Source organism: Erpetoichthys calabaricus, chromosome 1 (genome assembly GCF_900747795.2).
Source record: "Erpetoichthys calabaricus chromosome 1, fErpCal1.3, whole genome shotgun sequence".
Taxonomy (NCBI): Eukaryota; Metazoa; Chordata; class Cladistia; order Polypteriformes; family Polypteridae; genus Erpetoichthys; species Erpetoichthys calabaricus.
The window spans coordinates 279,191,566-279,219,530 of NC_041394.2; the positions used below are offsets into that span (position 1 = coordinate 279,191,566).

Below are 27,965 nucleotides of genomic sequence, written 5' to 3' on the forward strand. Positions count from 1 at the left end.
TGCAGGGGTAGCTCCAGCTTCCCTGCTCAGGATAAGTGGGTTTGAAAATGGATGGATGGATGGATGGATGGATGGACAGAACTGATGGATGAGTTGCCAAATGCCACTCATTTGTCTGCAGTACACTGCATGATCATATGAAGTGAAACAGAGATCAGTTTGCTCTGTTTGTTCTTTCAAGTCACAGTGTATTTCAGTGCAATTTGACCACAGTACAAATGCGTACAGCTTGAAGTCTGCAATTGTCTGCTCCATGCAAGAACTACTTTCCATGGAAAACTATGCACCAGTTCCTTAATTAAAAGACTAACAATATTGAACGCTTGCCTGAAAAGGAGTGACCTAACTACTAACAAATGCAATGACGAACTAACTAATGAGTGGTGTCTCTTCAAGTTAATAGCCTGCATTGGTAAGCAATTTATTAATTGTATAACTCTTCTCGCTTTCATTTACTTCAAAAATAGATTTTTTGGTTATTACATAGTGGCTCACACTGTTTAGCGGACAATATGGTAAATTAGAACCAGACAGCAGTATGTAGCAATTAAAGTAGGAGTGTTCAGCAGTCTTCATTTTCAATATCTTACCTTTGGCTAAAGTACTAAAATCAAATATGACTTTTCTTATTTATGTAAACTTCAGATTTATAGCAAAACTATCAAAAAAGACAACATAGAAACTGAATATTCTCTTTGTGCCTTCCAGGTTTATTCATCCCATGTCCCTGAATTGCTGCTATGTTGTTTGGCCTATGTGGTACGTACATGCATAATCTGTGATAATCTGGCACGACGTCCAGAGCATCCATACTGTTGTCATGATATGACGCTATCCTGGAGGAGGAGGTACTTTCAGAAAAGGAGTTGACTAAAGTGTTGTGCATTTGGGTGCTCTACTGTACTTCACGCGAGGGGAGACACCGGTTAAGTGCTGCTGCTGCTGCTTGATATCTTGCTCATTCAAAGTGTTGAGTCTCCTGCATGTTACAGTCTTTCAAAAGATCACTAACTTTCACCTTTGTAGTCAGTCCAGTCGCTTTAGAAGCACTAAAAATACTGAAAATTTAGAAGTGAAATTAAATGATGGGATTTCTTAAAGATGTTTTACTTAGGCAGAACACAGTACAGAGAACATGGGAACAAACTGATAGGCGAAAAATTTGTATATTGTCACACATGCGTGTCTGTGGATCACTTTCTGGGCCCACATGAGGTAGGTACTACCACCCTGGGTTGAAAGGGGGCGCTAACCTTCTCCTTGTTTGCTTCCTCCACAGTACAGAGAACACGCCCAGTGAGTGCAACTGACTCCACACCTTCCAGTCCACCACCCTTAAAGCCCACAGCTACCGGAAGGATGTGTTCAGTCTTCAACAGAACACACTACAAGACTGAGCTCCTTTCACCCTGACAGACCTAAACAATTGCCTAGTCAGTCAGCTATCTTATTTGATATTTTGAGTTCTTGTATTAGTGCACATAGCAGCACTTCTTTCTTTACTTTTTGTTGATAGATAATTGGGTTGGCACCCTAGCATTTCTTTATGGAACTTACAGTGCTTTCCTCCACCACAATATGTTATTAGAATATATACTATAAAAGATTCAAGGTGCCCTTAAACCATTCACCAAAGCCAGAATAAAGCCAAAGAAGTTGTATTATGAACCAAAAGTGTTTTATAAACGAAATAATAACAGGGAAGAATAAGCAATGCATCAAACATAAACAGATTATCCAGGGACATGACAACAAAGCCCTAGTGCCTGTGTACCCAACATCTGCCTCTTCTTTCCACTGTGTCTCCGACTCTGGCCTCTAGTCCTCCCAAATAGTTTAACTGGTGTCAACCATTACCCTCCCTATACAGTGCATCCGGAAAGTATTCACAGCACATCACTTTTTCCACATTTTGTTATGTTACAGCCTTATTCCAAAATGGATTAAATTCATTTTTTTCCTCAGAATTCTACACACAACACCCCATAATGACAATGTGAAAAAAGTTTACTTGAGATTTTTGCAAATTTATTAAAAATAAAAAAAATTGAGAAAGCACATGTACATAAGTATTCACAGCCTTTGCCATGAAGCTCAAAATTGAGCTCAGGTGCATCCTGTTTCCCCTGATCATCCTCGAGATGTTTCTGCAGCTTAATTGGAGTCCACCTGTGGGAAATTCAGTTGACTGGACATGATTTGGAAAGGCACACACCTGTCTATATAAGGTCCCACAGTTGACAGTTCATGTCAGAGCACAAACCAAGCATGAAGTCAAAGGAATTGTCTGTAGACCTCCGAGACAGGATTGTCTCGAGGCACAAATCTGGGGAAGGTTACAGAAAACTTTCTGCTGCTTTGAAGGTCCCAATGAGCACAGTAGCCTCCATCATCCATAAGTGGAAGAAGTTCGAAACCACCAGGACTCTTCCTAGAGCTGGCCGGCCATCTAAACTGAGCAATCGGGGGAGAAGGGCCTTAGTCCAGAGGTCCTCTGTGGAGAGAGGAGAACCTTCCAGAAGGACAACCATCTCTGCAGCAATCCACCAATCAGGCCTGCATGGTAGTGTGGCCAGACGGAAGCCACTCCTTAGTAAAAGGCACATGGCAGCCCGCCTGGAGTTTGCCAAAAGGCACCTGAAGGACTCTCAGACCATGAGAAAGAAAATTCTCTGGTCTGATGAGACAAAGATTGAACTCTGATATGAATGCCAGGCGTCACGTTTGGAGGAAACCAGGCACCGCTCATCACCAGGCCAATACCATCCCTACAGTGAAGCGTGGTGGTGGCAGCATCATGCTGTGGAGAAGTTTTTCAGCGGCAGGAACTGGGAGACTAGTCAGGATAAAGGGAAAGATGACTGCAGCAACGTACAGTGACATCCTGGATGAAAACCTGCTCCAGAACGCTCTTGACCTCAGACTGGGGCGACGGTTCATCTTTCAGCAGGACAACGACCCTAAGCACACTGCCAAGATGTCAAAGGAGTGGCTTCAGGACAACTCTGTGAATGTCCTTGAGTGGCCCAGCCAGAGCCCAGACTTTAATCCGATTGAACATCTCTGGAGAGATCTTAAAATGGCTGTGCACCGACACATGCCATCCAACCTGATGGAGCTTGAGAGGTGCTGCAAAGAGGAATGGGCGAAACTGGCCAAGGATAGGTGTGCCAAGCTTGTGGCATCATATTCACAAAGACTTGAGGCTGTAATTGCTGCCAAAGGTGCATCGACAAAGTATTGAGCAAAGGCTGTGAATACTTATGTACATGTGATTTCTCAGTTTTTTTATTTTTAATAAATTTTCAAAAACCTCAAGTAAACTTTTGTCACGTTGTCATTATGGGGTTTTGTGGTGGAGGGGTTTGCGTGTCCCAATGATCCTAGGAGCCCTGTTGTCTGGGGCTTTATGCCTCTGGTAGGGCCACCCAAGGCAAACTTATCCTAGGTGAGGGATGAGACAAAGTGCGGTTCAACACAACCTCCTATGATAAATAAAAACTCTGGACAACGTTTTCCCTTGCCTGGATGCGGGTCACCGGGGCCCCCCTCTGGAGCCAGGCCTGGAGGTGGGGCTCGATGGCGAGCGCCTGGTGGCCGGGCTTGCACCCATGGGGCTCGGCCGGACACAGCCCGAAGAGGCAACGTGGGTCCCCCTTCCCATGGGCTCACCATCTATGGCAGGGGCCAAGGAGGTTGGGTGCAGTGTGAGTTGGGTGGTGGCTGAAGGCGGAGATCTTGGCGGTCTGATCCTCGGCTACAGAAGCTGGCTCTTGGGACGTGGAATGTCACCTCTCTGAAGGGGAAGGAGCCTGAGCTTGTGCGTGAGGTTGAGAGTTTCCGGCTAGATATAGTCGGGCTCACCTTGACGCACAGCTTGGACTCCGGAACCAATCTCCTTGAGAGGGGCTGGACTCTGTACCACTCTGGAGTTGCCCCCGGTGAGAGGCGCCGAGCGGGTGTGGGCATACTTATTGCCCTCCGACTTTGAGCCCTGTACTTTGGGGTTTACCCTGGTGGACGAGAGGGTAGCCTCCCTCCGCCTTCGGGTGGGGGGACGGGTCCTAACTGTTGTTTGTGCGTGTGCACCGAACAGCAGTTCGGAGTACCCACCCTTTTTGGAGTCCCTGGAGGGGGTGCTACAGGGCATACCTTCTGGGGACTCCCTCGTACTGCTGGGAGACTTCAATGCTCACGTGGGCAATGACAGTGAGACCTGGAAGGGCGTGATTGGGAGGAATGGCCCCCCCGATCTGAACCCGAGTGGTATTTTGTTATTGGACTTCTGTGCTCATCACGGATTGTCCATAACAAACACCATGTTCAAGCATAGGGGTGTTCATATGTGCATTTGGCACAAGGACACCCTAGGCCTCAGTTCAATGATCGACTTTGTGGTTGTGTCGTCGGACTTGCGGCCACATGTCTTGGACACTCGGGTGAAGAGAGGGGCGGAGCTGTCAACTGATCACCACCTGGTGGTGAGTTGGCTTCGATGGTGGGGGAGGATGCCGGTCAGGCCTGGTAGGCCCAAACGTGTTGTGAGGGTCTGCTGGGAACATCTGGCAGAGCCCCCTGTCAGAAGAAGCTTCAACTCCCACCTCCGGCAGAACTTCAACCACGTCCTGAGGGAGGTGGGGGACATTGAGTCCGAATGGGCCATGTTCCGTGCCTCTATTATTGAGGCGGTTGACCGGAGCTGTGGCCATAAGGTGGTCGGTGCCTGTTGTGGCGGCAATCCCCGAACCCGTTGGTGGACACCGGCAGTGAGGGATGTTGTCAAGCTGAAGAAGGAGTCCTACTGGTCACTTTTGTCCTGTGGGACTCTGGAGGCAGCTAATAGGTACCGGCAGGCCAAGCGGAATGCGGCTTCGGTGGTTGCTGAGGCAAAAACTCGGGCATGGGAGGAGTTTGGGGAGGCCATGGAGAACGACTTTCGGACGGCTTCGAGGAGATTCTGGTCCACCGTCCGGCGTCTCAGGAGGGGGAAGCAGTGCAGTGTCAACACTGACCTTGACTCGGGACGTTGTGGGTCGGTGGGTGGAGTACTTCGAAGACCTCCTCAATCCCACTAACATGCCTTCCAATGAGGAAGCAGAGCCTGGGGACACGGAGGTGGGCTCCCTCATCTCTGGGACTGAGGTCACCGAGGTGGTCAAAAAACTCCTTGGTGGCAGGGCCACGGGGGTGGATGAGATACGCCAGGAGTTCCTCAAGGCTCTGGATGTTGTAGGACTGTCTTGGTTGACACGTCTCTGCAACATCGCATGGACATCAGGGACAGTGCCTCTGGATTGGCAGACCAGGGTGGTGGTCCACCTCTTTAAGAAGGGGGACCGGAGGGTGTGTTCCAACTACAGAAGGTTCACACTCCTCAGCCTCCCTGGAAAAGTCTATTTGGGGGTTCTGGAGAGGAGGGTCCGTCGGATAGTCGAACCTCAGATTCAGGAGGAACAGTGTAGTTTTCGTCCTGGTCGCGGAACAGTGGACCAGCTCTACACCCTTAACAGAGTCCTGGAGGGTGCATGGGATTTCGCCCAACCAGTCTACATGTGTTTTGTGGACTTGGAAAAGGCGTACGACTGTGTCCCTCAGGGAATCCTGTAGGGGGTGCTCCGGGAGTATGGGGTACCGGACCCCCTGATAAGGGCTGTTCGGTCCTTGTACAACCGGTGTCAGAGCTTGGTCCGCATTGCCGGCAGTAAGTCGAACCCGTTTCCAGTGAGAGTTGGACTCCGCCAGGGCTGCCCTTGGTCACCGATTCTGTTCATAACTTTTATGGACAGAATTTCTAGGCGCAACCAGGGTGTTGAGGGGGTCCGGTTTGGTGGACTCAGGATTGGGTCACTGCTTTTTGCAGATGATGTTGTCCTGTTTGCTTCATCAGGCCGTGATCTTCAGCTCTCTCTGGATCGGTTCGCAGCTGAGTGTGAAGCGGATGGGATGGGAATCAGCACCTCCAAATCTGAGACCATGGTCCTCAGCCGGAAAAGGGTGGAGTGCCCTCTCAGGGTTGGGAGAGAGATCCTGCCTCAAGTGGAGGAGTTCAAGTATCTTGGGATCTTGTTCACGAGTGAAGGAAGAATGGAGCGTGAGATCGACAGGCGGATCGGTGCGGGGTCCGCAGTGATGCGGGCTCTGCATAGGTCTGTCGTGGTGAAAAAGGAGCTGAGCCATAAGGCAAAGCTCTCAATTTACCAGTCGATCTATGTTCCTACCCTCACCTATGGTCATGAGCTATGGGTAGTGACCGAAAGAACGAGATCGCGAATACAAGCGGCTGAAATGAGTTTCCTCCGCAGGGTGTCTGGGCTCTCCCTTAAAGATAGGGTGAGAAGCTCAGTCATCCGGGAGGGGCTCAGAGTAGAGCCGCTGCTCCTCCGCATCGAGAGGAGTCACATGAGGTGGATCAGGCATTTGATCAGGATGCCTCCTGGACGCCTCCCTGGTGAGGTGTTCCGGGCACGTCCAACCGGGAGGAGGCCCAGGGGAAGACCCAGGACACGCTGGAGGGACTATGTCTCCCGGCTGGCCTGGGAACGCCTCGGGATTCTCCCGGAAGAGCTAGAAGAAGTGGTCGGGGAGAGGGAAGTCTGGATATCTCTGCTCAAGCTGCTGCCCCCGCGACCCGACCTCGGATAAGCAGAAGAGGCTGGATGGATGGATGGATAGATGGGTGTGTATAATTCTGAGGAAAAAAATGAATTTAATCCATTTTGGAATAAGGCTGTAACATAACAAAATGTTGAAAAAGTGATGTGCTGTGAATACTTTCCGGATGCACTGTATACTTGTTTGCTGGACCTCTGACCTGGAGGTGGCTTTAAACCTCCTCTGGGGTCTCTTCTCACCATGGTTTAAAACAGGGCTGGGCAAGCTTTTTTGACATAAAACTTTAAAAAAACTGTATAGTGGGCAACACTTCATGCTATTTTTACAGTTAGCTTGCACCCTATTTACAGTAAGTTTAAAATCCAACATAGGGTTATTAGTGCAAAGTTAACAGAAAAAAAAGAATGATCCAGTGAATCACCACAATCTGTGCCAGCATTTTCAAGAAACTAAATGAACTGATTATGATTAAGTCCTCTTGCACTTGCAAAGTTCACAGGTTTCATGATTTTGCCCAGGGAGGATTGCTGCATTACTTCCATCACTGGATCTTTTTGTAATTTGAGTCACAGTTGCTTCATTTAGACAAAACAATGACACACCATTTTATACAACTTTGCTGTTCCTTTAGTATACTTCATTGATAAAAGCTCCTTTGTAATTTCAAATCTGTTATTAATTCCCAACAAAAAATGGAAACTGTACAGTGTCCTTTGGATCTGTACTTTCATCCAACACTATGCACTGAAACTTGAAGGTTTCCGTTTTCTTTCCTTACTCACCAGCCAAGTCTTCACTGATTACTAGCGGTGAGTGAACCCTGCAGAGCTTGCTTGGCCGGGAGTTTGGTGAAATCATGGAAATGTTTAGGAACTTCACAGAACTCAGCAAAATGCATGGAAGGCGATTAGTAAGGAGAGACTGAACTTGTTTTGAGTGGCTTATAATGGTGCATCCCTGAGGGCTACTGAGGCATCTCCCAATTATGCTGGACTAATTATTGTGACCAAAAATGTGATCTGAGCTATGGGGCAGCAGTGCTAACTACTTCACTGTGTGTCTAGAATGTCTTTTTTGTTTCCAACGTATCTGTGCAAATGCTTTCTAACAAGAATAAACACCTTGTAAATAGTAGTAAATGTTTTATTTTTAGTATTTCACATGGAGTCAAGCTCTTTTACGGCTTGATTTGGCTATGGGATGTGGCACATGGCTAATTATCCATGCATGGGCAGCACTGTGATGCTGTGGCAGCACAGCTGACTCGCAGTAAGGAGACCTGGGTTTGTGTCCTGGGTCCTGCTTTTGTGGAGTTTGCATGTTCTTCCCAGGTCTGTGTGGGTTCCCTCCAGGTGCTCCAGTTTTCTTCCACAGTCCAAAGACATGCAGGTTAGATGGGCTGGTGATGCTAAATTGTCCCTAATACGTGGCTGGGATGTAGGTGTGTGTTTACCCTGCTATGGACTGGCACACTGTTCAGGGCTTGTTCCTGCCTTGTGCCCTATGTTAGCTGGGATAGGCTATGGCACCATCTATTACCTTATTCAGGACTAAACAGGTTAGAAAATGACTAATTAGCCATGTGGTGCTGTGCTGCCAGTGCACAGGGATCAGTGTTGTATACCCAATGGCATTATTAATATTCTCATTATTATGAGTTAATGTACCACTCCAAAGAAAATACTGCAATTTAAATCCAGCAGGAGTACTGATCAGCTCGTAACATCATTCATGTGTGAAGGATATCGGCAACAGTCTTATAGTACACATGCGTAAAAGTTCTCTGCCTGGCTGCCATAGCTCTGTGATAGCAAGCTGGCCTTGCAAACCATAATGGGGAGCTTAGAAAGAAATGTTTAATCTGGCCGCATGGAGAATTTCCAAGGAAATATTCAGTAAATGATGTTACTGGCAAACACTGCTAAAAAAAAACACTTTGGTGAATTTCGCTAGACAACACTACTGATTACCTCACCCCTTTAGGTAACTGTTCCGTGTGATAAACTTATTTTTTCAAATTTGCACATGTAGAGTTCTTTTTGTACACTCTTAAAAACTCCCCTTTCAGAAAATAGCTTGCTTTGTTTAGCAATTTTATATTCAAGCAGGTAGCTGGCCTGTGTAATGTACGGGCTTTATGGAGAGTAGAAGGGGAAATGCACTTAGTTGAACTATAAACTAATATGAGAACTGCATCACTTTTTCTACACATTAATCATATATTTTTATTCCTACTTATGTGAAAGTATTATGAAGTGCACTTTTTATTGAGCTCTCTGCATGTTTCATTGACAACAACTTTCTGGTTATTCATCTTGTTCCCTCAAAGTATAACGAACGCACACTAACTACTAAATTAAGCTGATGCAGCATTCATATGGTGTATAAGGGCAAGCAGTGTAATATGGTGAACATTGACTAACTGATTTTTGAACTGCAAGGGCCTGTTAACACTGGCTAGCAGTCTGTATTCAGCCCATGAGCCCAGATTAGTCTAAAGACTTTTCTTGGGTCTGTGTGCGGCACTACATACAGTATGCTCCAGGGACCCTAGGCTAAAGCTACCTCTTAGGGTTCTTGGTGTCCCTAGTCTCTTTATGACCTAACAAGCCAGGCCTCTATCGTGACACCCGACCTGCCTGTTCTGTCAGAGGGACAGTATGGCTCCATACTTTTTGTTCTAAGACTGAGTGCCCTCTAGTGGTTAGGAGATGTTGCTACCTTAGCTTTTGTTTCAAAACGATTACTGGGCTCCTGCCTGTTGAACTGCTAATACATAAACACAAAAGTTATTGTGCCTTCTGGTGGTGTCCATATTATTATTTTGACAAGGCAGGTTGTGTTAACTATTGACATATGCATTTTCAGAGCACTGTTAAGGCCTGGTCTCATATCAGCTCACCCCACGTGCAATTCCAGTTCTGACTGGGTCCCCCACCATAACGTAAAGTACTTTGGGATGCCGTTCACATGAAGGCCACAACATAAAATAAAGATTAACTAGGCGATTGCAAAGTGTACAATATAAAGCAGCAGCTGTGGAGATCCAAGGCCATTTCAGAATGAGTCAAATTAACAAAAATAATTCATTGAATGAAGTATTGTATTCTGTAAGTATTCTAGAACACTTAACAAAGGTCACAAGTTCAGTGAACAGTTATCTAATACCCCACCCTATCCTGACTGTAGCCAGTCCTGGCTGAGGCACTGCATTTCATTAGGCATACTCCATTATTTATAGTCACACTTGGCAGACAGCATAACAACGGTCTGAGCGGTTTGTCCCACAATCTGCCAACTTTGACATTTTGCAAATGGAAAGGTGCTGCAGAGGTTTTAAAATTTAAACAAGTGAAACAAACAGTGAAGCAAATTGCTTTAACTTTTCAATGAGCTATGTGGGTCATGTGCTGGTTTCTCCTTTTTAAAAAGATGATCTTATGAGGAAAACATTAGCAAATACTGTACTGATGCTTTTCGTTTTCAGTCACCTTTAAAAGATCAAGAAAGCACCCGACAATAGTAGGATGTGGCAATGTTATCTTTAGGTTTGTTAGAAATTGCAGTAAATATTTACAGAGTTCACCGTCTGATTTGTGGCAATTTTAAAAGGTAGCTCTGTTCTAGATCGATGCATCACCATTGTTCATTGGAGAATATGTATTATAGTTATTAAAAAATATGATTACTGTGAGTGGGGTCAGGGGGAACAGGATCACTGTTGCTGAAAACTACCTTGTAACATAAAATGCATAATAAGAAATGTCATAAATGATATCCCTAAAAGAAAAGTGTGTAAAAACTAGTCCTCAACAGCACTTGGAAACAGTTAAACCCAGCTTATTTTGAACCTTTAATACCTACAAAAACAAACCTTGTGGCCTTGTGCTGACTGAAGCATTCCAGTTCCATGCCACTTTCAATGTGAAACAAGTTCTGACAGGACAGTTCTATGGAGATTAGAGCACACCTGCCTGTTAAGCCACAGCACTGTGCACAGAAATTCAATTATTTAACAAACAGCAAACATGTCCTCACTCTCCCTGTGTGCCACACTGTACTGGGCTCTCAACCTGAGGGGAGGGTGTGCACATGTCACTGACATCGCCACATTTCCTGGGTGAGCACTGTCATACCTGGGAAAGGGGCTCCCAGTGCCAATATTCAAGGTTTTCTTTTGTGTAGGGAAACTTATAATGTTTGGATTAAGTTGACTTAAGTACCTCAGGTTAATTTATTATTAAAGATACTTAAAGGAATTAAATTGCTTTGTAGGATTAAAAAAAACAAACAAACTGCAAAACCATGACAGCTTTCTTTAGCTAACAACACAAGATAAGCCAAGACCTTTTTTCACATGGCAGCCATTCTTCTATGTATTCCTTCATTACAAATCAGGCAATGAATTGAATAATATGGAAGAAGAAACCTACACATGAATGCAGTGGAGACAGGATACAAATTGTTGAAATCTTGAATTTTACATTTCATCTGAGGAATGGGACCATTTAAGTGTGGTGGGAAATTTGTAATCGGGAGGGAAAAAATGACACGTATTGGTACAGCAACATCACTTCCAAGGTTGCCTCCACAATCTTGTGTGTGTGCAAAGACAACATCTATGCTCCAGATCACCTTTATTTTATAAATATCCTTAATAAGAATGATATAAATTTCTTAATATTAGCATTTGATTTACATATTTTAAACTGTGCTATGAATAACCTTTAACATAGTAGCAGTTCCATTATTGTCTTTTGTGCTTTGTAATATTAGCAAAACGGACTTGAGGCCCACTACTATTTACTTAAAGTGATTGACTGGGTCCTTGTCCAGGGCTGGTTCATGCCATTAGCCTGGTGCTGCTGTTAAGGAATAATTGCATTTCCAAAATTGATTAGCAGAGAAATATAACACTTTTAATTGCTCAAAACAAGTATGAGACATAGAAATTGGTGGGTAGAGTGTAATGTCCCTGAATAAATTATCCTTCAAACATGAGATTTAATTATAACCAGTGACATGCTATTAAAACATTGTCCAAATGAAGACGACTTAGGAGTCATGCTGAACTCCCCACTGTCCACAACCAGACAGAGTACTGAAGAGATTAAGAAGGCTCAAAAGATGTTTGTTTTACGCAGTACAAATTAGGAGAGATTACGCTTAAGCTTTATAACACACTAGGGAGGCCTCAGTTGGAATACTGTGTTCAGCTTACAAGATATTTCAGCACATCTAGGGAAGAGAACTGGCGGTAGATGGTAGCTGTTACTTCTGATGAGTTAGACTAAAGGTGACAGGTGGAAACTACATATTTTCACAGTAAATTTTACACTCATGTTAGAAACTATTTCTTCATATTGACAATGTCAATACATGTAATAATGGTTTTATAGATATTAATACATTGAAGACTTTCAAATGCCAACTTAATGATTTTTGAAATAGTTGGTGAAATAGACACTGAAATACTGATTTGGGCTGAACGGCCTGCTCTGGTCCAAACGTCTGTTATGTGTTTATAGTTCAAAAAACTATTAATAATGAATTGTAAAAAGCAGAACAGAGCACAATATATATCGCTACAAGCAGAAATATCAACTCTCATTAGTCTCATTCCTGGAAGAGCTTTCATCAGCTTTTTCCACGATTGAATATATATTATTCTATCATGCCAATATAAAACTGAGACAGTTGATCATTCAATATGTTTTTCCACCATTAACTGCAGGTATTTTGGCTGACACCACAGTACAGCAGACCAATATGCTATCTTGAGGCGTTTGCTCTCTGCTCTGATTACTTAGCAGAATTTAACCTCTTTAGAGAGTTTGCACATTCTTCTCATATTAATGGAATCATCCTTCCTAAGGTTACAGTTTTGCTTTATTGTTGTGGTTTGTAATGTAGTCCAGTACTAGAAAAAGAATGTTAAGAAAATGGATGGACACAGTCTCATTTCAAAACTTCAAATAAACAATTACCTGTAATTTCTTAGTGGCCTGTCCCAAAGATCGCTCAACAGCTCGGCAGCTGTTCTCTAGCCTAGCCGTCTGCTGACCATGCAGATCCAGCTCCCCTTTGACCTTGATGATCTTGGCCTTCAGGTCCTCTTCATTGATTTGCTGTGTCTCCTGAAACTCCTGCTGAAGTTTCTCTGCGTCAATGCCTGCTTCCATACTGTGGATCTTTGTCATATATTCCCTGAGTTTATCTTCACACTCTTGGACTCGTTGCCTCATTTCTTGAAACTGCTCTTTCAATTGTTTTTCATTCTCCTGTTCAATTTGCAGTTCATTTTCCCAGAATTCCTCCTCTTCAATTTCTATCTCACTCTTCTTGATCCTCTGCTCTAGTCTCATTATTTCCTCCTCTAGTCCGTTGCTGTGTCTTTCTGCCCAAGACCTCAGTTCTGCCTCATGGCACTCTAGCTGTCTTTCCAAGGAATGTAGTTTGTCTTTTTGCAGCTGGACCAGCTTGACCAGCTCTTCTGTGGTAGTTTTAGATGAATTATTGTTTAATATCCTTTGCCTCACTTCTGTCTCTTTACTTTTGCCAAATATATCCATCAGTCCTTTGGCACCACCAGTAAAAGTTAAGGATTTCCTCTTGGGTTCTTTCCGCTTTAATGACTTGTCCATCTGAGGCCTGAGCTTAGCTAAAGGAGGCAAACTTTGCCTATACAAGGTCCTTTCTGGTATGCGGGCCATGGAATCGGATGTTGGCCTCTCACTAAGTGAGGGTCCAGTTCTCTTCAGAATAAGCTGCACATCACTGGCATATTGACCCCATTTATTGAGAGACATGATTGGATTTTCATGTGGTGCTAAATGTCTCTCTGTATCTCTCCATTTCTCTATCAGTGTGTATCTTCCTGTACGACCTGTTAGCAGAAATAAACAAAAAATTATGAAAAAAACTATTTACTGATTCTGTAATTAGCAAAAAGTCTAATAAAGTGTCTGAAAGGGTAAAACATTAGTGAAAAGAACAGCAAGTAAACTGGAAATGCAAAATGTGAGTTTAAAAAGGGCTTTAATGAATGTGCAGCATGAAGTGAACAATTTTGTTAAGTGCAACTAAATTATATTTTAACAGAAAAATATCCTAAATTAAACAGAAATTAAGTAGATGTGGATTTTACAGTTATTTATTTTGGAAGTTACGTTAACTTTAAGTGTTTTTCACCATAGCTATTTGCTATGTTCCAATTTACAAATATTAAGCTGCATTTTGCAAAAAAACAAACTGTATGTGTAACATGGTGATGAAATAATATATTACAAAGAGTGGCCTGCATTTTTACTAAACTGGGAATTGTGCTATACATTTAGAATGTTTGACAAAAAAGTATAGTTACAAATAATTTGAAAAATGCTGTATTAAAAAGAGTGCCCATGTAATTTTACAATAACTCCGTTAAAATGGGAATATAGATCCATTCATATGATATGCCAAAATTTACATTGAACATTTTTCAAATACAGTGGAACCTCGGTTCACGACCATAATTCGTTCCAAAACTCTGGTCGTAAACCAATTTGGTCGTGAACCGAAGCAATTTCCCCCATAGGATTGTATGTAAATACAATTAATCCGTTCCAGACCGTACGAACTGTATGTAAATATACAGTGGGTACGGAAAGTATTCAGACCCCCTTCAATTTTTCACTCTTTGTCATATTGCAGCCATTTGCTAAAATCATTTAAATTAATTTTTTCCCTTATTAATGTACATACAGCACCCCATATTGACAGACAAAAAAAAGAATTTTTGAAATTGTTGCAGATTTATTAAAAAAGAAAAACTGAAATATCACATGGTCCTAAGTATTCAGACCCTTTGCTCAGTATTTAGTAGAAGCACCCTTTTGAGCTAATACAGCCATGAGTCTTCTTGGGAAAGATGCAACAAGTTTTTCACACCTGGATTTGGGGATCCTCTGCCATTCCTCCTTGCAGATCCTCTCCAGTTCTGTCAGGTTGGATGGTAAACGTTGGTGGACAGCCATTTTTAGGTCTCTCCAGAGATGCTCAATTGGGTTTAAGTCAGGGCTCTGGCTGGGCCATTCAAGAACTGTCTCAGAGTTGTTGTGAAGCCACTCCTTCGTTATTTTAGCTGAGTGCTTAGGGTCATTGTCTTGTTGGAAGGTAAACCTTCGGCCCAGTCTGAGGTCCTTAGCACTCTGGAGAAGGTTTTTGTCCAGGATATCCCTGTACTTGGCCGCATTCATCTTTTCCTCGATTGCAACCAGTCGTCCTGTCCCTGCAGCTGAAAAACACCCCCACAGCATGATGCTGCCACCACCATGCTTCACTGTGGGGACTGCATTGGACAAGTGATGAGCAGTGCCTGGTTGTCTCCACACATACTGCTTAGAATTAAGGCCAACTCCCGCATGGAGTTTGCTTAAAGACACCTGAAGGACTCTGAGATGGTGAGAAATAAGATTCTCTGGTCTGATGAGACCAAGATAGAATGTTTTGGCCTTAATTCTAAGCGGTATGTGTGGAGACAACCAGGCACTGCTCATCACTTGTCCAATACAGTCCCCACAGTGAAGCATGGCGGTGGCCGCATCATGCTGTGGGGGTGTTTTTCAGCTGCAGGGACAGGACGACTGGTTGCAATCGAGGGAAAGATGAATGCGGCCAAGTACAGGGATATCCTGGACAAAAACCTTCTCCAGAGTGCTAAGGACCTCAGACTGGGCCGAAGGTTTACCTTCCAACAAGACAATTACCCTAAGCACACAGCTAAAATAACGAAGGAGTGGCTACACAACAACTCTGTGACTGTTCTTGAATGGCCCAGCCAGAGCCCTGACTTAAACCCAATTGAGCATCTCTGGAGAGACCTAAAAATGGCTGTCCACCAACGTTTACCATCCAACCTGACAGAACTGGAGAGGATCTGCAAGGAGGAATGGCAGAGGATCCCCAAATCCAGGTGTGAAAAACTTGTTGCATCTTTCCCAAGAAGACTCATGGCTGTATTAGCTCAAAAGGGTGCTTCTACTAAATACTGAGCAAAGGGTCTGAATACTTAGGACCATGTGATATTTCAGTTTTTCTTTTTTAATAAATCTGCAACAATTTCAAAAATTCTTTTTTTTGTCTGTCAATATGGGGTGCTGTGTGTACATTAATGAGGGAAAAAATTAATTTAAATGATTTTAGCAAATGGCTGCAATATGACAGAGTGAAAAATTGAGGTGGGTCTGAATACTTTCCGTACTCACTGTATATATTTTTTAATTTTTAAGCACAAATATAGTTAACTATACCATAGAATGCACAGCATAACAGCAAACTAAATGTAAAAACATTGAATAACACTGAGAAAACCTTTAACAACAGAGAAAACTAACACTGCAATAGTTCGCGCTATAGTACTTGTAACCGCTTGCGAAAAACACTTTTTTTTTTTTTAATGAGTTTTAAGCACAGGGGATAAAATGAACATTTGAAAAATCCGTAATTTAATAAACCACCAAGAAAAGTAACATTGCAACAATGCAGTCTACGAACCCATCACTGTAAACAGAACTGAAAACAAAAACAAGCCTTCTCTACCTTATGCGTCCCTCCCTGCCTCACTCTCTCTCTCTCTCTCTCTCTGGCCTGTGTGTGTGTGCGTGTCTCTCTCTTTTGCGAGCCTGGAGTGCCTGTGTGTGTGTCTCTCTAGCGCTCTCCTGTGTGTGTGCACGCCTCTCTCTCGCGCGCTCCTGTGTGTGTGCATGTCTGTCTCTCTTGTGCTGCCTGTGTGTGTGCGCGGCTCACTCTCTCTCTCGCTGCCCATGTGTGCGTGTGTGTGTGTCGCGCTCTCTCGCTCTCCCTCTTGCTCGCTGCACAGGAAATGCACAAGGAGAGACTGAACATGTACAAACTGAAAGGGAACCTGGCTTGTTCGTATACCGATTTGTACATGTACCGAGACGTTTGTGAACCGAGGTTCCACTGTACTTAATATGTTGATTTTTATCTAACCTATAATAAGATTAGTATCAAGTAAGTTAGCATACATATTACATTTTTTTAACAAAAGAAAGTGAAAAATCAAACATACTGTGGGTGTCCCATAATGTAACTGAGCTTCGGTTAGAAGAAGTTTGTTTAAAACATGATCAGAACACAAGGTGACGCAACATGGTTCATTTTCTCACAGAATGTCATCTGTTACAGCATAACCTTCTCCCCCCCCCATTTATTTTGGGTACAGCCACCCTGTGCTGCAGTACTGGCATGAAAAGGATCAAACAGGCAATGAATGACTCAGTCTGGCCTGTTTGGCAGTGTTACCTGATGGACACGGTGTTCTTGCCTTTTTTCTCTTCACATCTAATGATGAACTTTGGACAGCACAAATTTAAACCATTTATCAGAGTCCTACAATGTATATTTTTTTGCCTCTTGAAGTCTATGAGCTGGACATATGCAATAAATAGTACTACTGGATGTGGGTAGGCAGTATGCACTAACTATATTTAAAAGATGTCACTTTCAAAAGGTGCTATCGGCGAGGCAGTTGGAAAATGACAAGCACAAGAAGTGATAGACGATTTCTAAAAAATAAGGAAGTGGACCTGGTAGATGAAAAAGGAAACAAACATGGGCCGTGGCAAATGTGACACTAAATGAAGGAAGGAGGTGGCCTTATAAAGGGACAAAGAAAATGCTGTGGGAAACTCTGCACATTGTCAACAAAGGTAACTACAGTGACCCAAACTCTGCACCAGTAAGCAGCACACATGATGGTATCACCAAAATCATGGAAATGAAATACAGGATTCTTAACAGCTCGTCTTTTCTGACTGACCACAGGAATGTGGGGCATTTTAATTGAAAATGGACTAACTATGCCTAAATGGACTAACTATGCCTTAGCGAAGAGACTAGTTTTCCAGGAAAGTGATTAATTTTATAATGGAAATGAGTCAAGGGACAGACTGCAGAAACCAGTAGTTAGTTTACTGTAAAAATGATGAATCAGCCTATTGCTTTGAACATACTGCCTCAAGTGAAGGCCTAACTGTTAGTGGACTGGCAAATTAAGACACTAGACATATAACTGAGAAACTTTGCTCTCAATTCATAGCCACCCTAGTATGTATTAAACTTCAGGAAGAGGCATGAAGGAAGAAAAGATATTCTGCGCTAAAAACAATTAGTAAAAAAGATCAGAGAAAAATTAACATGGAAAAGGCTCACTGGTATAGAGTGCTATGCCAAATTATTATTGCTGTACAAAATCTGGCAGAGCATAACTTTGGATTTTGAAGGAAGAAATCAAAGCAATACTACTATGTAAAAGTGTAAGGCAAGATTTTTCATTGTAACTTCTGTCTGTTTTTGTCTTCTGCATTAGTGTTTCAATAGAAATGAGTAAACATCACATTTCCGAGTATTCATTTTCCAAAACATTAAATGTTACAGATGTAATTTTTGTATTTCCTTACGAAACATAAGTAACAGATCACTTTTCAGATAATCACTTTTGTTTATAGCCCAGTGGATGATTAAACAAAGATAACAAACAGGTGCTAATGATCAATGATGCAATGAGTGTGACAGCCAGTGGCAGCACAATATGTTCTCTGAGATGCTTTGGGCAAATGAACAGCTGATTTTCTTATAAAACTGCATGACCGTGTACCTAAGAGAACTGATGCAGGGTAAAGAGTGGTCATACAAATTACTGATTTGATTTAGGTTTTTTTTTTCTTTCTTTTTTTAACTGTTTATTGCTTATTATAATATATTTTTTGATATTTAAACTTCTCATTTAATTTGTTTTACATGTTACTATGACATTTGCACAGTACTAATATTAGCATTTTTGTGTCTCTGATTAGTCATCAGTGGCTTGAAATGTAGACAGCGTTTCAAAGACCAAGATATTCATGGTATTTAATATTCAAGTCCTAGCACAGCAATTGCAGCCTTTATTGTGAAGAACATAATTGTAAAGTAAACTAAAACAGCAATGCACTTACTGCTGTTCTTGACTTCACTAACATAAGCCATCCGAAATAAATGTCACCGGTTTTGTATTTGAGAACACAAAGACACAGGAAGTCTGTGTTACAAGTGGTTTATTGATTTTTGGCCCAGTCTCAGATGCTCTCGCAGCCTTCTTCAAAGTCTTGATCTCCACAGTATTGATAGCCAAGTTTATAGCTTTGGCAATACAATGAACATGAAAAGGCAAACTCCGAGTTCCAGGTTTGCATCTTTTAACTCAACGTCTGTGCCTCCTTCCATAGTGAATGTCACAGCTTGAATATAAACATCTCAGATTCATGTCAAAAAAGTATGTCAAGTTTGGAATTATTCATTTAATAAAGCACCCAGAATGGCATCTTTATCACCATAAAATGATACACAGTTGGAGTGTTGAATATAAAGAATCACATCAACCTGCTGTCATCAATTGTGATGACGTACATTTTCTGGCCTGCTATGAGCTACATAATGTTGAAGTCATCCTTTACAAATCTCTTCTATTGCTTTACTTGTGGTGAGCACCTGTATAAATGTGTATCAGTTTTAGAGTATTCAAGCTGCTGTCATAGAAATGTCAACCATCTACATAAATAGATAATAGTATAAAATAATATTTGCGTTCTTTGACTTACCCTTTGGCAATATTTCTAAACAAGAATAGTAAATGATATAATTGGTATGCCATCAATTACATACTTGTCATCAGAAAGTAAAAATATGTATTACCTTTGATTAATGTATCATGTTCACTTTTGATTATAAAATATCATGTATGCAGTATTATACAATATATTTGTTGTTTAAGGACACCTGGTCAAATAACCACAAATCACCTTTAATTCTTATCTGTGTGTGTGTGTCTGTTCAGAGGGTTTACTTCACCAAATGGTGGCAAAAATAATATTACCAAAAATGTAAATAATGATCACAGCAATGAGAGGCCTGTGCAAAACTGATTCTTTAAGACCACTCCTGCCCACTTTCTAAAAAGTTTGGCCTTCTCAGTCTGCCCTGCTCATTTCCATGCTCTAAATGTAGCCCCCTGCTCCAGCCGGTGGTTCTTCTGACTGGACTTATTTGATACTTGACCAATTGTTTTCACTTCAGTCAGCAGATGAACACCCCTAGTCACCCCTTAGATCTTAGGTGATGAGAAGGCCCATGAAATGATATTGTTTATTATGTGTAGCGTATGTCTTGTAAACACTCACAGGGCTGCAAGCATACCGCATTGGCTGTGTAGCCAATGACAAAAACTTTTTTTTAACCTAAGAGTGGAACATTAATTTTGAAAACTCTTAGTTTGTGAAGCAGTAATGTTGTCACCTGTGCTTGAGATGACACAAACTGATGAGGTGGGCAGCTGCAGATAAACCGGAGGTTTTACAACTGCTCTCCATCTAAACATCAGTTATCGTAGCACCCTTGTACTTCTCTGGAGTAAGTGTGACACTGTCCACAATTTCTGCACTCTCACACCCACATGCCTGTGGTATTTTTGAAAGATATGGCAATATTTGTAGTGATACCACATTCTCCACTTCTATCAAGCTGCTGTGTCGGCAAAGTGCCAACAATAATTAAATAAAACTTTTGCCAAACACCATTTTATGCGGATAAATATACTGACAAATATAACTCATATTTTTTGTTTTTAGATTTCCAATTTTGTGTTTGCAAATGTCAGCATAATTTGTCCTCTCACAATTGTGCCTGAGTGATGCCTCAGACCTGAAGTGCCTGACTTATCGTTATTTTTTGCTAAAACTTTAAGCAGATGACAGGTGGTTGTTCTCCTTTCTCTTCATCTACAGTCAAAAATGACTGACATACCTCATAATTTCCTTTGATTATATATAAGGCTTTAAAACCACCATTTCTAAGAGTCCTTTCAACAACATTGATATTTATTTTAGCTTCTTCAGCCAAAATGCACTTTTACAATAATCAGATCTTTTGGGATGGCAGTGATTTTTTACAGTCTGTGTCTGCATTTTAACTGGAAACTCTACTTTGGCACCTGTCACGTTGCCTACAATGGTGGAGGTGGGGGGTGGGTTTTGGGGGATTTCCTTAAGATTATGATTTAGATCACCAGTGTTACATTTATATAAAATACAAAAAAATCAAAAATAGAAACATTTTAAAAAATAATATTTTAGCCCCTCATTTTTACTCCTTGAACATGTACTCTTACATGCTGCACTAAAATGTCCTACTGTGACACAAAGAATTAAGTTGGAACCTGCAAGACTTTCACTGGAATGCTGGCCATTTTTGAAGTGACTCATGTAATCAGACTGTGTGACACTTCCGTGTGCTTACTTTAAGGCATGAGGGTGGCTGTGGTGTATCCTCTTGCAAACAGGAAAGAGTGATTTTAGTCGGAACTTAAATAACCTGCTGTAAACATCTTTTTTTCCACTAAAGTTAAGCTTATGATAAAAATATTCCTCACAGTTGAAGTAGAAAGTAAACCTCATTGAGAAGTTTAGTTGCAGGAAAACATTTTGCTATTTTCTAAAACAACCAAAATCATCAATTCAAATCTGCATGTTACTTTGGTCTAAATTAATTTCATAAGAAATAACATACAGTACATGACAGGAGTTATATAATCAATTTCTAGGTTTAAAGATGTGAAAAAAGATGTTACATGGTTTTTTGTATTTTTTGTTGTACTGTTTGGCTTGACTGCTAACTCTGAATTGTCCCAGTGTGCTGAGTTGGCATCTCACCTTGGGCAGCAAAGCACTTGTTGTTGCTAGGGAAAATAAAAATAATTTATTATGCCGATGATAGAACATAGGTTCAGAGGTTCAATTACTGTCATGTGTACAGAGTAAAGTGAAATTCCTATTTGCATGTGCTAATCAACTTGCCACTTAGCTCTCACTGTAGAGTGGTGCCATTACCTTACTTTGAAATTTGTCTCTCTTATCTGAAGTAACTACTAACACTGAAAACATTACAGCTTTTGACGGAAGCCACTCCTTAGTAAAAGGCACATGGCAGCCCGCCTTGAGTTTGCCAAAAGGCACCTGAAGGACTCTCAGACCAAGAGAAAGAAAATTCTCTGGTCTGATGAGACAAAGATTGAACTCTCTGGTGTGAATGCCAGGCGTCATTTTTGGAGGAAACCAGGCACCGCTCATCACCAGGCCAATACCATCTCTACATTGAAGCATGGTGTTGGCAGCATCATGCTGTGGGGATGTTTTTCAGCGGCAGGGACTGGGAGACTAGTCCCAGAGACATCCTGGATGAAAACGTGCTCCAGAGCGCTCTTGACCTCAGACTGAGGCGATGGTTCATCTTTCAGCAGGGCAATGACCCTAAGCACACAGCCAAGATATAAAAGGAGTGGCTTCAGGACAACTCTGTGAATGTCCTTGAGTGGCCCAGCCAGAGCCCAGACTTGAATCCGATTGAACATCTCTGGAGAGATCTTAAAATGGCTGTGCATCCCATCCCATCCAACCTGATGGAGCTTGAGAGGTGCTGCAAAGAGGAATGGGCGAAACTGGCCAAGGATAGGTGTGCCAAGCTTGTGGCATCATATTCAAAAAGACTTGAGGCTGTAATTGCTGCCAAAGGTGCATCGACAAAGTATTGAGCAAAGGCTGTGAATACTTATGTACATGTGATTTCTCAGTTTTTATATTTTTAATAAATTTGCAAAAACCTCAAGTAAACTTTTTTCATGTTGTTATTATGGGGTGTTGTGTGTAGAATTCTGAGGAAAAAAATGAATTTAATCCATTTTGGAATAAGGCTGTAACATAACAAAATGTGGAAAAAGTGATGCCCTGTTAATACTTTCCGGATGTATATATGGATCTGATACGTGGCAGATAAAGTCATTAACACAGAAATAACATGATTTAATTTGGAAATTAACAAAGTTCTAGAACTGGATTTCTCAGATTTGAAAATGGATGGAGGTATGAATGGACGGAAGCTTTAACTGAAGAGACAAAATATTACAGTATGTGGACTGCAAGTAGAAAGTACACCATTTGAAAAAGACTTGAGATCTCACTGATATCCACTAACTGGCTGTGGACAAAAGCAATTTTAATGGCTAATGGCATTAGCTCATATGTATCAGCACGCAAAGTACAAGTCCCAAGTTATAGTTTTGGTCTCAAGTGAAGTTTATTGTCATGTGATGTGACACCCCATGTAGTGGCAAGGTTAGCACCAGACTACACAGTGGGCATCTTATAGTTCACAATAGACTGGGATCAGATTCGAGAGAAATCAAAAGTGGATTTTATTTACAGGTGCACAAAAACACACAAAAAAATGTCCCAATCAAAAATAGTGAATTATATTTACAGCGAATTTGCCATCCCCAACGTGCTCCCTTTGCAAAAGCCGATATTTACTTTTCCTGTACCTTTATCCTGGGATCCCTTTCTCAAGCTAATAAATTCATGGACTAACTAAACACTCTGCACCTCCCTCTTTGCTAAAGGTGGCTAAAGAGCTGCTTGATTTGACTGGCGCACACAGCGTCCTCTAGCAGGCCTACCTGACCAGTTGCGGGCGTCCTGTTGCCAAAGCCAAAGGTTAAATCCTTGTAAAAACGCACCCTTACACTTCAATGATTTAAACAGGTAAATGCTTCTCTTTTTACTTTGTGTAAGTTGTCTTAAAACTTTTTTCTTAAAAGTGGTAATAGCTGGTAGATGGAATATCACATATGTACTTAGTATAGTGGAATTTGTACTTGTAGGTCTTCTCAGGGCACAAGAGTTGACAAAAACGCAATACAAAATAAGTAAACAAACAAACAAAAACAGTACATAACTAGATAAAGAGTATATAGTAGTTAGTATGCAACAAAAAGTATGTACATACAATATATAGAGGTCAAAATACAGAATAAAATGGTCAAAAAAATCCAGACAATCAACAAAATACAATACTCGCAAGGAGCTACCAACATCACTAAAGCACATTCAATGAAAGAAAAGGGATTACTTGTTTCCTCAGCCTTTACATGACTGAGGGCAGTCAGTTCCCTGATGGAAATGGACAGGCAACCCATCCTCTTGTAGGACAACCCACAAAACACATGGAACATGGTAACAACAAAATGTATACACAGAAATAACATTATACACAAAAACCTAATAAAGAACACAGAATAATGTAAATGAACAGCAAAAGTAACAACATTTGCATAAAAAATTAATCAAAAATTAACAAAAAAGTTATAAAAAGAGGAATCTGAACCTCAGCTAAGGGATGAACCCTTGCTGGAACATAACAGTTATAATATTTGTTCTTATGACTTGTGGGTGGAAAGTGTCCCTGAATCTGTTAGTGTGAATGCCAATGGCCTTGTCCAGTTCGCCTTCACAGGTAGAAAAAAGAAAAAAAAAAAAAAGAAAATGTCCAAAGGAGAGCTACTGTACTTATTATTGCAAATAAAGACTCAAGAAGCCGAAATATATCTGCTAACAAGGCCCAAAAGAAAACCAATAAAAGCTGCTCAGGAACATATTTTACAGAAATGCTAGCTAGCAGACTGTTTAAATCAAACAGCTGGCAATATCCTAGATGTGTGATAGAAAGCATCACACCAGTGACCTTTAAATCTCAAATTCATACTGTTTTTATAACACTAAGGGAACACAAACTTGGCAACCTATGCTGCTGTTTGCCTTCAGACTTTTCATCTATTTTATCTTTTAGTGAATGGTGAAGGCTTTGGATCTGAGCCTTTCTTCTGTTTTAACACTACTCTTACAAGTACTGCATATCCTAGTGCAGGGATTCCCAAACATTTTTAAGCTAAGGTGCCCCAAAATGTCATACCACCTAGTCAGAGCCCCCCACTACTATAAAGCCAATGTTGTGAAGCTGGGCATGGTCTTGGATCTTGGCTTTAGCTAACAACTGTCGCACAGTACGATTTTGGACAAAATCAGGTCTATTATTTAAAGCAAATGCTTAAGTATAGCAAACTATTGATGCATATCTGATCAAATAGCTTGTGATAGCCCTAAGACTAAGGTACTCCAACCTTTCTTGCTGTACCACCTCCTGAAATTAAATTTTATTTGTGCCACCATTTTCGGTTGTAAATTGTGAACTACTAAACTCTTAGACACAGCTAAATGTGATAATTCTTTATTCTACCCACCATAATAATGTATTTGGGAATTTTAACAAGAGATTACTGATAATTTTGTGAAGGTCTGTGTCTTAATTTCTATGCATGCACCAAATGCTTTTTTAAATTAATTATTTTTAATGTAAAACCAGCAGTGTCTTCTGATATTAAATAAAAAAGCATTCCACTTCCTTACATTTACAAAAATGATCCAGTTACATGTAATTCCAGATCCAAAGAAGGAGGAAATAACTTTGAAGTTACATACAAAACACCCTGGCAAATGGCTTCAAGTCAATGTAAAGGCTGTGCCTGCTTCATAGCTACCCAGTTATGTTTCTAGATTCACCCTGTATTTATATTTAAGAAAGGATGAAGGTTACTGAACATTGGTGACTGTCTGAAACAAAAACGTTCCTCAATTGATTAATATTAATAACACTACAATTAAATGTTGTATATGTGCATTTTATTATTAATAATTAACATTCTTCTTTCATCTTCATTGTATATTATTCTGCATTACTATTCCAATTTCTAAAACTTTTCTGAAAATGATACAGAAAACAATTTTTACAAAACTTTAACTTTGCTGGTCCAGACCTGAAAGAGAGAGGGAGACAAGATGTTGGGTAGACTGCTTGTGTCGGGATGAGAAAGGCAGCATTCAACTGTTACAACACACACTGTTGCCAGTCAGTCTCAATTCTGGCATTGATTAGTTGGGAGCTACAGAAGCAGCACAATGAGCAGGAACTGAAATGGGTTGTGGACACAGTGAGCAGACAGGGGTTAAGAATTGCTGTAGGAGCGCTGTGAGACGAAGTGACGGAAGTGAAACACAGCCTAGTATTAAAACCTGTCTTTGGCTGCTGGGCAACTATTAATGGTTTATTTTCTAAGGTCAGTAGCCTTTTTTTTGGCTTCCTTGCTTATCACCTTACAGCAGCTCGCTTACAGTACCGGTGGAGAAGTGCAGCACTAGAGTATAACTACACTGACACAGGACTATTTTCATGCAACAATTGCAGAACATTTTCTGTTATATTTAAAAACTACCTGAGGCAATTTAACAACAATCTTCAAAACTGAAATTGATTTAAAATAAAAAAAAAGAAGAAAGAAATAAAGAATGTCAACCTCGCCAAGAGTTCCTCAGTCCCTCAAGCTTGGTGGGCTCCCATTGGGCCACAGTATAAAAACCACATAGTGCTTGCTCCCTGTTATTTCTTGAACTTTTTTCCAAGACTGCCTAGTGTACTTAATTATTTATAAATAAGTTTGTGTTTTCTGTAGTTATTTTTACTATTTGTAATCAAATTGCTACACTAAATTATTAGCTTAAAACTCGGCCTGCTCTTATCGATCGGCTACTGATCAAAATCAGCTGATTTTCACTACAAAAGACTTGACCAGTGATTGGCTGATCACAAAAAAAAAAAGTAATTTAGTTGTAGTATAGGCACACTTGTCTGTTGTTTTTTTTTTGCTGTGAGTTTCCTGCAAACAGAGAGCAGTAAGGCAGCCGTTACCAAAGAGAGAATAATGGAATCTTAGCCATTACATTAAAGAAAGTGTAGCAATAAACTGAAAAAAACGAATCAGGAGTTGTCCACTGCAATTACACTAGAGGCAAGAAAAGCTTCTTTAATTGAATTCAGATCTTTTTATTTTGTTCTTTAATTAAAATGAACATTGTTTGCCTGAGTTTGGATGGTTGACAAGCTTAAGAATAGCAGTTCACATATTCAATTACAAAAAGAAGAGAAACAATTTGAAATTCATCCATCCATCCTCTTCCGCTTATCCAAGGTCGGGTCGCGGGGGCATCAGCTTGAGCAGAGATGCCCAGACTTCCCTCTCCCCGGCCACTTCTTCTAGCTCTTCCGGGAGAATCCCAAGGCGTTCCCAGGCCAGCCGGGAGACATAGTCCCCTCCAGCGTGTCCTGGGTCTTCCCTGGGGCCTCCTCCCAGTTGGACGTGCCCGGAACACCTCACCAGGGAGGCGTCCAGGAGGCATCCTGATCAGATGCCCGAGCCACCTCATCTGACTCCTCTCGATGCAGAGGAGCAGCGGCTCTACTCTGAGCCCCTCCCGAATGACTGAGCTTCTCACCCTATCTTTAAGGGAAAGCCCAGACACCCTGCGGAGGAAACTCATTTCAGCCGCTTGTATTCGCGATCTCGTTCTTTCGGTCACTACCCATAGCTCATGACCATAGGTGAGGGTAGGAGCGTAGATCGACTGGTAAATTGAGAGCTTCGCCTTGCAGTTCAGCTCCTTTTTCACCACGACAGACTGATGCAGAGCCCGCATTACTGCGGATGCTGCACCGATCCGCCTGTCGATCTCACGCTCCATTCTTCCCTCACTCGTGAACAAGACCCCGAGATACTTGATCTCCTCCACTTGAGGCAGGATCTCGCTACCAACTCTGAGAGGGCACTCCACCCTTTTCCGGCTGAGGACCATGGTCTCAGATTTGGAGGTGCTGATTCCCATCCCAGCCGCTTCACACTCTGCTGCAAACCGATCCAGAGAGAGCTGAAGATCACGGCCTGATGAAGCAAACAGGACAACATCATCTGCAAAAAGCAGTGACCCAATCCTGAGTCCACCAAACCGGACCCCCTCAACGCCCTGGCTGCGCCGAGAAATTCTGTCCATAAAAGTTATGAACAGAATCTGTGACAAAGGGCAGCCCTGGTGGAGTCCAACTCTCACTGGAAACGGGTTCCACTTACTGCCGGCAATGCGGACCAAGCTCTGGCACTGATCGTACAGGGACCAAACAGCCCTTATCAAGGGGTCCGGTACCCCATACTCTCGGAGTACCCCCCACAGGAATCCCCGAGGGACACGGTCGAACGCCTTTTCCAAGTCCACAAAACACATGTAGACTGGTTGGGCAAACTCCCATGCACCCTCTCCAGGACCCTGCTAAGGGTGTAGAGCTGGTCCACTGTTCCACGACCAGGACGAAAACCACAATGTTCCTCCTGAATCTGAGGTTCGACTATCTGACGGACCCTCCTCTCCAGGACCCCCGAATAGACTTTTCCAGGGAGGCTGAGGAGTGTGATCCCTCTGTAGTTGGAACACACCCTCCGGTCCCCCTTCTTAAAGAGGGGGACCACCACCCCAGTCTGCCAATCCAGAGGCACTGTCCCTGATGTCCATGCGATGTTGCTGAAATTGTCAAACAATAAAAGCAAA

General features: G+C 41.9%; 2 protein-coding genes across 4 annotated transcripts in view; one reads left to right on the forward strand and one right to left on the reverse strand.

The window, feature by feature from the left end:
- itpr2 (inositol 1,4,5-trisphosphate receptor, type 2) overlaps positions 1-27,965 on the forward strand; it is a 1,448,083-nt gene that overhangs the window by 805,101 nt on the left and 615,017 nt on the right. The window lies entirely within an intron of this gene.
- Positions 1-27,965, reverse strand: part of rassf8b (Ras association domain family member 8b) — a 214,274-nt gene that overhangs the window by 16,274 nt on the left and 170,035 nt on the right. For all 3 annotated transcript variants that reach the window (XM_051930111.1, XM_028815553.2, XM_028815561.2), the window contains exon 3: positions 12,600-13,498. In XM_051930111.1, coding sequence (XP_051786071.1) covers positions 12,600-13,498 — 899 coding nt within the window. The remainder of the gene's footprint in view (positions 1-12,599; positions 13,499-27,965) is intronic.